Below are 13,382 nucleotides of genomic sequence, written 5' to 3' on the forward strand. Positions count from 1 at the left end.
TGCGCGCTCCCCCTTCCTCCCGAATTTTAGGAGCTGCTCCCTGTCTGCGCGGCTCTGACCGCCCCGAGCCCCGCGGGATGATCCCGGCAGGAGCCGGGGGAGCCCAGCCCGGCTGGCTGAGCTCGGGGGTCTTTCCCGAGCTCCGAGCTCCTCCAATCCCGGGTCCCCGGCAGAGATTCGCCCCTCGCCCTGCCCACGCTGCCTCCGCCGCCGGCAGCGCCCAAACCCCTCCCTCGTCCCCCGCCCCTCGCTCATTGAGAGCAGATAAGCTCGGCACGCAGCGCTGCCCTGCTCCAGCCCTTCAAAAGCTCGGCACCGCCGGGGGTCCCTCGGCGCGGGAGGGGCAGCAGCGGGACGGGCGGCCCGGGAGAGGCAGAAGTGGCTCCGCGGCGGCGGAGGGAGCGCAGCGGGGACAGCCGGGGACAGGGGCGTGGGCAGCCTCGGGCCACAGCGATGTTCGCCGCTTGCAGGCAGCGGGAGGGCGGCAGGAGGCGGCCCGGGGCCCCGGGGGCGATCCCGGCTCCCTGCTGATGGCAGGGACCGGCCGCTGCTCCCGCAGCCTCTCCCAGCCCCGCTCCTGCCCCGGAGCCCAGGCGCCACGCTGATGCCGAGCCGCTCGTAGCAAGTAAGTTACCATTCCTTTGTTATTCCAGGTCTCGCCGATCTTCCCTGGCTGCAAAGGACCAGCAGCCCAGCAGGACAAACGCGGAGCTGTTGCAAGGCTCCTGTGCCCGAACCTGCCCGGGTGTGAGCTCTGGACGTGCTCCTGCCTCACTCCCGCCGCCACGGAACTCTTTAGGGAGGCAGGGATTGGATGCTGATCTTGGGCTAAAGCACTGTCAGGTCTTAAGGTGTGATTCAGGAAAAGACATTAAAAAACAGGAACTGCTCAGATCGAGGATTAGTGGAGGTCACTGGAATGCAAAGGGCATCAGGAGACTCATCAGTGAGCAGCCCTGAACTGTGTGGAGTGACTCCATAATCCTTATCTGGAGTCCAAGATTAAATTCTTTCATAATCAGGATACTTGCCAGTGAGCTTGGAGTTACAGAGCCCTGGCAGGGCAGTCTCCAGATGAGGAAGTGGCACATTCAGCCCTTGGAGGGGACAGGGAATGCAGTGCGCCGGGAACTCCTCGGGGATTGTGGCTCTCGGAGGTAAAAGCATGACTGGTTTTTTTATCGATGTCCTGTTGCATCACTCAGAAAGGTGCCTGGGGGTCTCTTCGTGCCAGCACATGGTGCTTGGGAGCACCAGGTTAACTTTTACACAGCATCTCTCCCTTGGCTTTGGACAGAGAGTTTCAGAAACGGGCAGAAACTGGCCCTGTCCCAAAAAACTTTGGGCTTTTGGAGATTGTCATCAAGCAGCTCCTTCCTCCTGCATGCTTTTACTTTAAAGTAGACCTTAGATTTGTGGAAAAGGGGCTCGGGGGGAAACCAAACTGGCTTTTCTCACTGGTTCTCTGTCCAAGCAACCCAATAAGGTGCGGAGTGTGTGGGCCAGTGTTTGTTCTGGGGGGTTATTTCACTTCTGGAGTTCAGTTCTTTGGCTCACTATTCCTACCCAGTTGGAGACAGAGGATCAGGATCCTTTCTGATTCCCATGGCACAATATTTTCCATCACTGGAAAGTTCCAGCCCAATTATTAAAAAAAAAAAACAAACCAAAAAAACCCCAAAAAATGCAAGCAGCTTTGGAGGAATATTCCGAGGCAAATCTCCAGACTCCACTATTTAAGTCACCCACTTTCTGTTGGATTTGAGGTCAGGAGAGGCACTTGGGGTGAGCAGTGGCCCTTGCCCAACAGCTTGGTGTGAAGTCAGTTTGTCCCTCTGTGACTGCTGATCCCTTTCTGCAGTGGGTTCAAGCACTGCTGAAGGCCTTGGGGCAAAAAGAGCCTGCGTTTGGTGAACTCTTTGGGTGCAAGCTACTGCAGAACTGTGAAGTGATTCAACAGTTTTATTGTATTTTATTTAAAGCAGCTGCAGGTTTGAGTGATTCTCTGTTGCTTGAATGGTGAATTCCTAGACAATGGAGAATGGAAACATTGCTGCTCCTGGGGCAGGATTTTCTCCTAGAACTGAGATTCTTCTTTCCTAACATTCAGTGTTTGCTGCTCAGAACAGCTAGGAGCAGGAGAAACAGGAGTGGCTGATCAGGACAAAGGTGTCCCTGTCTGTGTTCAGTTGTGTTGGTTGCAAGACAATGGTCACATTTTCAATGACACCATAAGGTGTCCCTAAAAATAGAGTTGGGGTGAGAGAGGCCAGGGACAGAGTGACTGCAGAGTGCCTCAGGCACAGTCACTGCCTTGCAGGTGGAAGGATCAAATTGATTTATTTCCAGGCTTTGTTTGTTGATGGTAGAGAAAATATCATTTGACTGTTCCAAATCATGGAAAACACCTACAAGCTCAATATTGTAGTTGCATCCTTTGCACAGGGACTGGTCCCACTCAAGGTCTTTAATGCAATGAAAGACAAGAAAATTACCTGGGAGCTTCCTGGATTGAATCCTCCCATCCTTCCTGTGCAGTGCAACTGTGCTGTAGGAGTATTCCCAATCTTTTGGAAACTCTATATTCTTCAGTCCTTGTGCTATAAAAAGTTGTAAAAGCCTGAATGATGCCTCAAAAAGCATTTTCTAGTCTTCATCTTCTTTTTCTGTAAAAAAAAAAAAAAAAACAAAAACCACCCAATCTCTCTCCTCATCACAGTTTTGTTTCTCCACTGTTTTCTTTATAGTTCTGGAGTCGTTATATTAATGCAGCTGTGAACTTGTGTCATGTGTGGGGTTTTATACTTCAATCCATAGTTGAGAGAAAAATTTATTTGAAACCTGTAGCTGTTTGAGAGAAGAGAAACTGCCTTCACTGGCTTTGGAAATCATCTTGCTGTGTTATTCATCTGATGGATCAGGCTTTGCAGAGTGATCCTCAGACACCTGAAGCAGACAGGGACTGCATTCCCTGCTGCTGGAGTGGGGGAAGGAGGAAAGAGTTCTGCAGTGATTCCAGGTGCTCATTAGGGTTTTGGAACTGTTAAATTTAATTCCTGCCCTCCCACAGACTCCCAATTGAGTGTAGAAGAACTGCCTTTGTGAGTGATTTTCCCCATCCTAAAATGTGGTAAATAGAGCCCTTCCTTGGTCCAGGATCTTGGAAAATACATAAATAAAATTTTATAGCATGTGTGTTGAGTGCAGTGAAACATTTGGATACTCTGGGAATGGGAGAGTCACATTCCTGCCTCACAACTGACAGTGGATGGGCCCCAGGATATCAGAGGAGAAGGATGGTGGGGAGGTAGCTCACAGGTAAAAGGAAAGTGCAAATGCCCATAAACCCTTCCTTGGGGTCAGATTGGCTCCCTGGCCAGAGAGATTTTCTTTGGAAAGACTGAGCACCTTCTGTTGGGGTATTGTGAGCCAGGAGTGCTCTGGGCACAGGGAGCTGTCACAGCCCAGCTCTGTGACAAGCACAAAGCCACCCTGGCCCTTCAGGTGAACCTGCAGCCACCCATCTTTGTGACCTGGTGGCAGGGTGAGGTCTCCTCCAGCCCCAGAGGAACCTGCTGTCACATCTGAGTGTCAGGAAAGTGGTGCTGACTTACCAAAAACTCACAGAGATGATGAGAGGCACCTTCCCACCCCAGGGCTGAGTGAGGTGACACTTGGAGAGGCAATTACTGGGTCAGGGAGCTGGAGCCACATGTGTTTGAAGTGCCACAGGTCTCCCTTGTGCACTGTCCGAATCTTTTTCCCTGGCTTTCAAGAGCACAACTCTTCTGCAGCCTTCCCTCCACCTGTGGATCCCCAAGCACTTCCCAAAGAGGCAGCCAGCAAAACCCCAAACCTCTATTTATATGAAGTCAGAAAGATGGAATATTCCATGTTTTACCCCAAACCCACCTGCCTTTCACCACCCTGCGTGCACAGATGTGTGTGGCAAGGCAGTCTGGTGGAGTGGGCAGTTCAGTGCCACTCACACACAGGCAGTGAATGAAAGGATGGAGGAAAGATGCCTTTCTAAGGGAAATCCAAGCCTTACCTCAGTCAGAGCCTATCTCAAGTAACTTTTCTTCAGGTTTTCAAAGGCCATCTTCTCCCAAGGTTTCTCCTTCCTTCATCTTTCCATGGGCACTCAGTGTGCAGCAGACAATGCTTTTAGTCTCTTTGGGTGCTGCTGCTTTAATTTCCTTTATTCCTGCACCTTCTTCTCTATGTTGTTCCTATCTGACAATTAAGAATTTCATTCCCTTGCAGCACTGTAACCTCAGGCAGAATTATGTGGCCCAGAAGAACCTGGGGACAGTAACATGGTTTATGTGGTGTGGGCCAATGGGCAGCAGAAGAACCAGGTCAGGTTTTTTTAGTAATCTCTGTTCAGTATTATTTGCTGCTTGTTGAGAAGTACAGGACCCATTGTTTGGGGAGAAAAAGAAGACAGGGTTAAGTAAAAAAAATATATTTTTTTTTCTGGGAAGGTGTGGGAGGTTTGCTAAAGAGCAGTTGCTCAGTTATTCTCCTAATGTGAGAAAACACAGGCATCAGGTTTAAAAGAAACAAAAATGAAGTCTGCTTTTCTGCTTTTACACAAACTTGATGACAAATTCACATTTTTGAACTGCCTGCCAGTTTAGTCCTTTCCAACATCAAATCCCATCCCCATGGAAATTTGTGTATTTACTGCAGCCAGATCAGCAATTGTTTCAATAGAAAAAGCCCCCTGGTCAGCAGGGAAAGAAGTTTCTTCAAGTGTTTTTATAGTTGTGCCTTCCTTGATGTCTCTGGCAAATTGCTGGACCTGCCAGGAGCACATCAGCTCTGCCAGGAGGGGTTGGGAGCTGCTCTGCCAAACTCTGCCTCCTGGAGATTCTCACCTAACCCCAGCCTGGCTCCTGGGCAGCAAATCCCAGCCCCTAAATGTCACTGCCTGCCCCCAGTGTGTCATCTGGGCAGAGCTGAACATCAGCAGGGCTGATAAAAACCTCTCTGCAAGGCTGATACTGCACTGACTCACAGCTCCTCGTGCAGTAGCCTGTCCTAAAGGAAGGCAGCTTTGTACAGAAGTGACATTTTTATTATCCTGGCCTCGTTTAACCAAAGATGGTAAATGCCAAAGAAACAGAGCAGTGCCTGTGACTATAAGAGGCAATTTCACCTCCTGGCTCTCTGTGCTGGAGGGCGCAGGGATTTACAGACTGGGGAAATCTCTGGGAGATGCATGAACATATTTGCCATGATATGGCAGAGATGTTTGTGCACTGCCCAGCCAAGAGTTAACCAGGTCCTTACAGTTCCACTGCTCCTTTCAGAGCCTCTTGTCATTTGGGCTAGAATTCCCTAGGGCAGTTGAAACCATAAAAGAATGAAAGTGAATTCCCTGGAAGATTCTCGTGCCTGGGATCTCACATCCATATCACAGATTTTACTGTTGAAGAATTAAGGCAGAAGGAAAAGCAGTGATTTGCTCAGAATTAGAAAACCTTGGAATCATTTGGAGCAGAAAGCTGGATAGTGTGCAGCCATCCAAAGCTGTGCTCAAACTGCTAACCAGAAGCATTCAGTTTAAAGACTCTGAAGCAAAAAATCATATGCTTAATTATTTTCAGTAACCACAGACTGAGGTTATGCTCATACTACAATGGGAGAGTTAAAGATGAAATATTGGTATGAATTGTAAAGCCACTGAACCTGTCAGTGAACTTCTTATCCAGCAGGAATTTTTCTACTTTACTGGATCACTTGGAAGGTGTTCCTGAAGGTTTGCAGAGATATTTCAGCTGAGCTGTTGTGGATAAGTTGCTGGCCCTGTGAGTGTTTTAGTTAAAAAGTTTCCTTTGTACATTTGTTAATGGGCAGCTCCTCAAGCATGCTCCACCAGAGTGGTCTTTCCAGGGATTTAGGAATTTTGGTTGCTTTTCCTCTATTCTGTTCTTTGTAAGAACTTTCAAGAACCTTTGGTCTCTTTGGTATGAATCTAAAACATGAAACCTTCTACTCTAAATTGAAATCTACAAATGGACTGTTCTCTCACCCACGGTGCCAGTGATAGCTTCCAATTTACTTTTATAACAAAATTATCTTTAAAACAAGTCTTTTAAAATTAAAAGCAACAGGCAACACTTGCCTGGTTTTATATTTAGATTGATGGCCAGCTTTTTAGTCCAAATGGAGTAATTTTAGATTAATCAATCAATGCAAACATGCAAGGAGAATATTATTTGTAAGAAGTTAGTAAGAAGGTTCTTCACTACTTGATTCCCAGTAGATGAGGGGTTTCTTTCCCTATTAAAGAGGGGGGGAAATGTGTGATTGTTCTGCCATATGCTTTCACATATTGGGAAGTGAGAGTTAATCTATGTCCTTGCAAATTTTCAGCATCTTGAAGTTGACAGTACAGAGGGAGCCAGGCCAGTGGGTCTGGAGGTTGGCACTGCAGCAGGCAGCTGAGGATGTGTGAACACACCTTACCCAGCCCTCAGGAGGGACAGGAACAGAGTGGGGGTGACTCTTCTGTCCAAATCCTTCAAAATCCACTGGAGGAAGGGAACACACAGCATTGGGATTATCTACCCCATGTCCAGGGCAGGTGGCAAAACCCATCCCACCTGATTTCCCATCCCGGTCTCATGAATGCTCATTGCCTACCCCTTGCCATGGCTGCAGGGCTCAGCAGTGCCCTGAGGCTGCTGGCAGGGCTCAGAAGGGCTCAGCAGTGCCCTGTGGCTGCTGGCAGGGTTCAGTAGGGCTCAGCAGTGCCCTGAGGCTGCTGGCAGGGCTCAGCAGTGCCCTGTGGCTGCTGGCAGAGTTCAGCAGGGCTCAGCAGTGCCCCGTGGCTGCTGGCAGGGTTCAGTAGGGCTCAGCAGTGCCCCGTGGCTGCTGGCAGGGTTCAGTAGGGCTCAGCAGGGCTCAGCAGTGCCCTGAGGCTCAGCAATCCCCCAGGCTGCTGGCAGGGCTGTGCTGGCTCTGCTGGGCACAGATGGCTGTGCTCCCTGCACAGCAGAGCCAGCGGGGCTGGTTCCAGCAACAGGCTCTGGCCACTTGGTTGGAGCAGAGATTGATGGTGACTGAGACAAGGGCCACGATGAATTCTCTGCCATTAACCAGACTTGGCTGCAGCCGAATGGAAGTGAAAATTTGTTGCTTCATTTATTCTTCCTGCCTCTGCTTCCTTCCCGCCCACCCTTTGTGCTTTTTAATACCAAAAAGATGAAGCTACTTTGCTCAGTCTTAAAAATTGTCTTTCCCAAGATACTCCTAATTGTATCTCTACACCTTTTCTCATTCACAGGCGCATAAGAAGATTAAAGATAGAGGGAGCAGTAATAGATTTAGTTAGGTTTTAATAGGATTTGCAGAGGACAATGCAGGGAATGAACACCATAGAAAATATTGCTGCTCTATCTTTGATATCCCTAAGGCTCCTTAGGTAGTCTTTGACAGAGATTTTGCCTGTGCTCTGCATCCAGAGTCAAGACTCTCATTTTTTAAAGGAGTATCTAATCATCTCAGTAAACAGGATGTTACATTATAACTGGCAGAAAGCATTGCCGCCTTCATCTCATGTTATTTATTTGTATCCTGGTAAGCATAACTCTGAATGTCGACTGTGGGCTTTTTAATAGCTCTCTGATGCTTTCCTAAAAGTGCCCAGTGATTTTGTCTAATGTCAGGTAGAGCAAAGGAGTGAGGTCTGATAGATCTCATTAACAGCAGGCCTGGATTCATCACACCCTCACAAGGGATTCAAGATGCTCAATTAAATGTTTATTTCACGTTTAAAGCCCAGGCTCACGAATGAACTTCCAGAAGGTGATTCAGCACTCCTGAAATCTGAACTATCCCTGGAGATGCCTTTCTCTGCTGACTGCAAGGGAAACCTTCATGCATAATTTAGACTCATGTGAGATTTAGGTAGGCAGTGGTGCTCAGCATTTACTCTTAATTTCTAAGTTTTCTCTTGATATGCACCCAAAACCCGAGGCATGAAAAAGTTCCAGTCGCTCCTGAAGAGATATTGATGTATCTTTACTTTGTTCTGAGCTGTGATCTCAAGCAAATTCGGTGTGTCAAAAAATCTAAGAACAAAAAGAAAACCCCAGAATATTCCAAGGTTTAACTGCTCCACGTTCCCACAGTGTGCCCATCACCCTGCTGGTGGCTGATGTTTGAAGGGCCTGTGTGTTTAATCCAGGTCACTGCAGGGCTGTGTTAACTGGGCTGTTGTGGGAGAAGTGTGAACCCTCCAAAAGCAACGTCCTGATGGTGCAGACAGCGAAACAAAATGGCTTTTGTCTCTTTGCCTTCTGCCTGAAACTGTCTCTCCGTTTGCAGCCCAGCCATGGCTGGAGATTCCCGAATCTTCATGAGCCAGGACATGGACATCGGGGTGGCGTCGCGGGAGCCCAAGAAGGTCCCCAAGCAGGCTCGGGACGATGCGCCCATTGCCACGGACAGGACGCGCCTCATCTCGGCCGAGGGCAAGAAGCCGCGGCAGCGCTACATGGAGAAGAGCGGCAAGTGCAACGTGCACCATGGCAACGTCCAGGAGACCTACCGGTACCTCAGCGACCTCTTCACCACCTTGGTGGACCTCAAGTGGCGCTTCAACCTGCTGGTCTTCACCATGGTCTACACCATCACCTGGCTGTTCTTCGGGTTCATCTGGTGGCTCATCGCCTACATCCGGGGAGACCTGGACCACCTGGAGGATGAGAACTGGATCCCCTGCGTGGAAAACCTCAGCGGGTTCGTGTCGGCGTTCCTGTTCTCCATCGAGACTGAGACGACCATCGGGTACGGCCACAGGGTCATCACGGAGAAGTGTCCCGAGGGCATCGTGCTGCTCCTGGTGCAGGCCATCCTGGGCTCCATCGTCAACGCCTTCATGGTGGGATGCATGTTCGTCAAGATCAGCCAACCAAAGAAGAGGGCGGAGACCCTCATGTTCTCCAACAACGCCGTCATTTCCATGAGGGATGAGAAGCTCTGCCTCATGTTCCGCGTCGGGGACCTCCGCAACTCCCACATTGTCGAGGCTTCCATTCGAGCCAAACTGATCAAGTCCAAACAGACCAAAGAAGGAGAGTTTATTCCCCTGAATCAAACAGACATCAACGTGGGATTTGACACCGGAGACGACAGGTTGTTCTTGGTGTCCCCTCTCATCATCTCACATGAGATCAATGAGAAAAGCCCCTTCTGGGAGATGTCCCGCACGCAGCTGGAGAAGGAGGAGTTTGAGATTGTGGTCATCCTCGAAGGAATGGTAGAAGCCACAGGTAAGGATCTGTCAGCAGGAAAGGGGCACAATGCGTTGTGGGCAGTTTGGCATTAGGATTTCACTGTCCATGTCAGCTGGACTGGGAACACGGTGAAGTTTATCCTTGGGTAGTCCCTGACTCAGATGGCTTGTCTGAGATAACCAGTAGTGAAAAGTGGGGCCTTTAGCTCGTGCTGTAGGATTTCACCCTCTTTTTTAAGCCTGGGATTGAGGTGAAGAGGTTAGTCCTGGAGCTGCTAAGAAGTGATCCAGGGGAGGAAAAAAGCAATGGATTAAAGGAATTCTTGAAGTCTCTGGTGGTCCTGTTTCCTGTGATCAAAATTCATGGTGCAAATCTTTTCCCATTTCTCCTCTGTAGTAAAGACTGGCTGGAACTGTGCTATTTTAGGTACTGCTGTGGTGTTGATTTTAATGGGGGCTAAGAAGTGCCCAAGTTTGACTGTATCCCATAAAGCAGCACCTGCTGAGGCTGAATGACTTGCACGTGGTGCAGGACACACATTCCCAGAAGGAGCTCAAAGAGGAAAAATATAGAAACTGTTTTTGTGTCCCTGCAGCTGCTTACTGCTCAGACAAAGCTGGGTAATGGGAGATTAGGAGATATCCTCAGCCCATTCCCACTTCCCTCCTAGGGGAGCATTTGTGGCAGACGATAAAAGAATCTGTGTCTGTGTGTAGTGACTCTGGAATAAGCTCAGCTTTCCATGGATGGCAAAGGCAGCTGAGGGGAGGGATGGGCACAGAAGCTCCTTCCCACAGGAGCTCTGCTGGGCAGGCAGCTGCACCTGGCAGTGGCACCATGGGTCATTTCCACTTGCATGAATCCCTTTGTTCCAGGCTTGGGGAGGAGCTGGCAGCTCTTCCTGCTGCACTTGCAGCACAGCGAGCCTGTCCCAAGCCCCTGAGATGCTCAGGTCCCTTGCAGGCAGGGTTTTCCAGCCTGGAGTGGGCAGAATGCCTTGATGGAATCAGGGTCTGCAGGGGAAAGGGCTACAGGCAGCTCTGAGGAGAGAATTCTTGTTAAAGATGGATAAGCCAAGTCAGAGATGCAAAGAAAAAAAAAAAGGTTTTATAAGCAGTTTTCCCCTTTGGTGTTTCAGGATTTTAGTTATGAGCCCAGGATTTTCCTGTGGGTGGTGGTTGGATTTTGTTTTCCATCTCGATGAGGTTGTCTCTGAGTCATTAGCAGGGATTTTCAGCTTGTTACAAGTACTCAGTGGTGTCAGCACCTTGTCTCACAGATTCTGCCCCTTGCTAACTGTAAATGTTATCCCCTTCTGGAGATTTGCTCATTGGTCTCCCAAGAGCCAGAGGAGGAAAAATCTCCCAAATTCCTGCATCCCAAACCTTTGCTCCCAAATGCAGCTGTGTGAAGAGGTAATTCAGTGTCCCAGAGTCTCCCTTTAGGTGATCAGCAGTAGCTGGCTTTCCCAAAGAGAGCTGATGGGAGGTGATGTATAAATTACATTCCACTGGGGCTGGAATATGTGCTGTGGAAGTGGAATTCATCTGGCACTTCCAGGGAAATGTTCCTCCCCAGCAGAACATTGTAGAGACAGAGGAAGGGGTGGGTGGAAAAGGCTAGCAAAGGCAAGGATTTGTAACAGTGACTTATTCTGCAGCCTAAACATTTATTAGAGGCTGGAGCCTTCTAATCTGAGCATGGAATTCAATTCCTTGTTTGTCCAAAGCCTCTTTCCTCGTCACACAGTGACACCATAAATGCTTTGAGCCCCTGCTGCTCTGCCTTCCTCGCAGGAAGGCTCAGCCTCTGCTGGGGAAGTGTGAGAGGAAGTCATTATCAATAACAACCTCGGAATTAAAAGCATGGCAGAGGAATAATGCTGCCTTACAAATGGGCTCCTCTCCCAGAGGGATTGCACAGGCCAGGCTGTAAGGATATTAAGGAGCATACATCTGTGGAAATGGATTATCCTGGGCTCAGAAGGCAGACTGGGAAGTCCCACACTGGAGCTGGAGGAGGCATTCTGCTCTGAACTCAGAGCTGAGTGGACCTTGGATGATTCCTGGATCCAATTTGGAGTCTGGGGTGGTTCTGAGGGACCTGTGGCATCAGGGGAGGGAGTGTCATCACAGCACTTACAGGATGGCCAGGGGATCAGACCCAGCCAGCATGGGTTTGGGAGGGGTAGGTCATGCTTGATCAGCCTGATCTCCTTTAACTACCAAGTGACCAGCCTGGTGGATGCAGGAAAGGCTGTGGGTGTTGTGTACCTGGACTTCAGCAAGGTCAAGGACACTGTGACTCACAGCAAACAAAAAAAAAAAAAGAAAAAAACTGCAGCCTGTGGCTTGGACAGGAACACTGTGCTGGGTTAAGAACTGGGTGGATGGCTGAGCCCAGGGAGTGGTGGGGATGGTGCTGCATCCAGCTGGGGACAGTCCCCAGGGATCTGTGCTGGCATCAGTCACCAGTGGTGTCCCTGCTGTGTTGGAGTCAGTCACCAGTGGTGTCCCCAGGGGTCTGTGCTATGGGTCAGTCACCAGTGGTATCCCCCAGGGGTCTGTGCTGGCATCAGTCCTCAGTGGTGTCCCTCAGGGGTCTGTGCTGGAGTCAGTCCTCAGTGGTGTCCCCCAGGGGTCTGTGCAATGGATCAGTCACCAGTGCTGTCCCCAGGGGTCTGTGCTGGGGCCTGTTCTGTTCAATATTTTTATTGATGACATGGACGAGGGCATTGGGTCCTTCATTTCTAAATCTGCAGATGGCACTCAGCTGGGAGCATGTGTTGATCCACTGGAAGGTAGGAGGGCTCTGCAGAGAGACCTGGACTGGTCTCTTTCTTCAGGCAGCACTGACAGAATGAGAGGACACAGCCTTAAGCTACACCAAGGGAAATATAGATTAGATATTAAGAAAAAGTTTTTTTATGGAAAATGTGATAAAGTACTGGAATGGTTTGCCAGGGAGGTGGTGGAGTCACCATCCCTGGATGTGTTTCAAAAAAAATCTGGATGTGGCACTCAGTGCCTGGTCTAGTTGAGGTGTCAGGGCTGGGTTGAACTCAATGATCCTGAAGGTTTCTTCCAACCTGGTGACTCTGTGATATTTTGTCACAAGAACAGTGGCTTGCAGAAAGAGTGTTTGTTCTTTCCTGTTTTATCCTCACACTTGGGAATATTGATAAAGCAGTTTGGGGTTATTAATCCCTCCCTCACACCTTAAAATCTGCTCCAAACGAATTTTTCAGGTCCTTCCCAGCCCATTGAACTGCTCAAGCCCCATCTGCTCTCAGGAGTGGTGTGATATTTACTCCCAGCAGGACTCCTGTTAAATCCTGACACTGTCACAGCTTGGTCGGGTTCAGGGCAGTGTAAAATACAACAGAGCATTTGTTCCCTTAGCAACCCCTATGGAAAATGAGGAATCCACTCCCCAGAGTTCAGAGGTACCACTGATCAAAATATACAGCTCTCTTTTCCATAAGGTGTTTGGAAAGCAGGTCAGAATGGTGGCTGGCAACATATCAATGACTACAGAAATTCAGCACAACTAAAAGTGGGGATATTTTCCACTGATAATTTGGCAGAGTGATTTTATAGCTGTTTTCAGTAGATTTAGCCAGGTGTACACGCATTACAAATGTAATGTATTTGTCTCCTCTCAAACAAGCAGCTCCATTTACTGACATTTAAGTTTAATTCTGACCCAGTGCAAGGCAAAGATGGTAAATAGCTGCAAATGAAAAGTGTAGAGTAAATTCTGAGGAGTTCACACCCTTCAAGTCACCGAGTTTCTACAAAGTGAAACACTTTGGCTTAAAACAAAGATTTTGTTCAAGTTGCTTTGGCTTTTCACAGGCCTGAGTAACAGAACACTGAAGAACAGCAGCTCACCAGCCAGCCTGAAATGCAGTGGGTTTATTTGGCAGAAAAAGACAATAAACCTGGTGTTAGTGCAGTGAGAGCTCTGGGGCTGCTGCACTGCCTGACCCAGGAGGCAGCCAGGCACCAAGCCAGGTGTGGCTTTTCCCATAATATTTGGGATGGGTGGGGCACTGTGGCTCCAGGAGCAAATGGAAAAGGCCAAAGGGAGAGGGAGTTTCTGGGCAGATCTGCTGTGGTCATTGCTGGG

The 13,382-nt window shown here is 49.1% G+C and overlaps 1 protein-coding gene across 1 annotated transcript in view; it reads left to right on the plus strand.

Moving 5' to 3' along the window:
• Positions 1-256: 256 nt before the first annotated feature.
• The window catches only part of KCNJ5 (potassium inwardly rectifying channel subfamily J member 5), a 29,823-nt gene continuing 16,697 nt past the window's right edge, over positions 257-13,382 (plus strand). Inside the window, exons 1-2 of the mRNA XM_079326694.1 lie at positions 257-625; positions 8,341-9,287. Of these exons, the coding sequence (XP_079182820.1) occupies positions 8,348-9,287 (940 nt within the window). The 5' untranslated portion in view covers positions 257-625; positions 8,341-8,347. The remainder of the gene's footprint in view (positions 626-8,340; positions 9,288-13,382) is intronic.

This window comes from Erithacus rubecula, assembly GCF_903797595.1.
Source record: "Erithacus rubecula genome assembly, chromosome: 25".
NCBI classification, from domain to species: Eukaryota; Metazoa; Chordata; class Aves; order Passeriformes; family Muscicapidae; genus Erithacus; species Erithacus rubecula.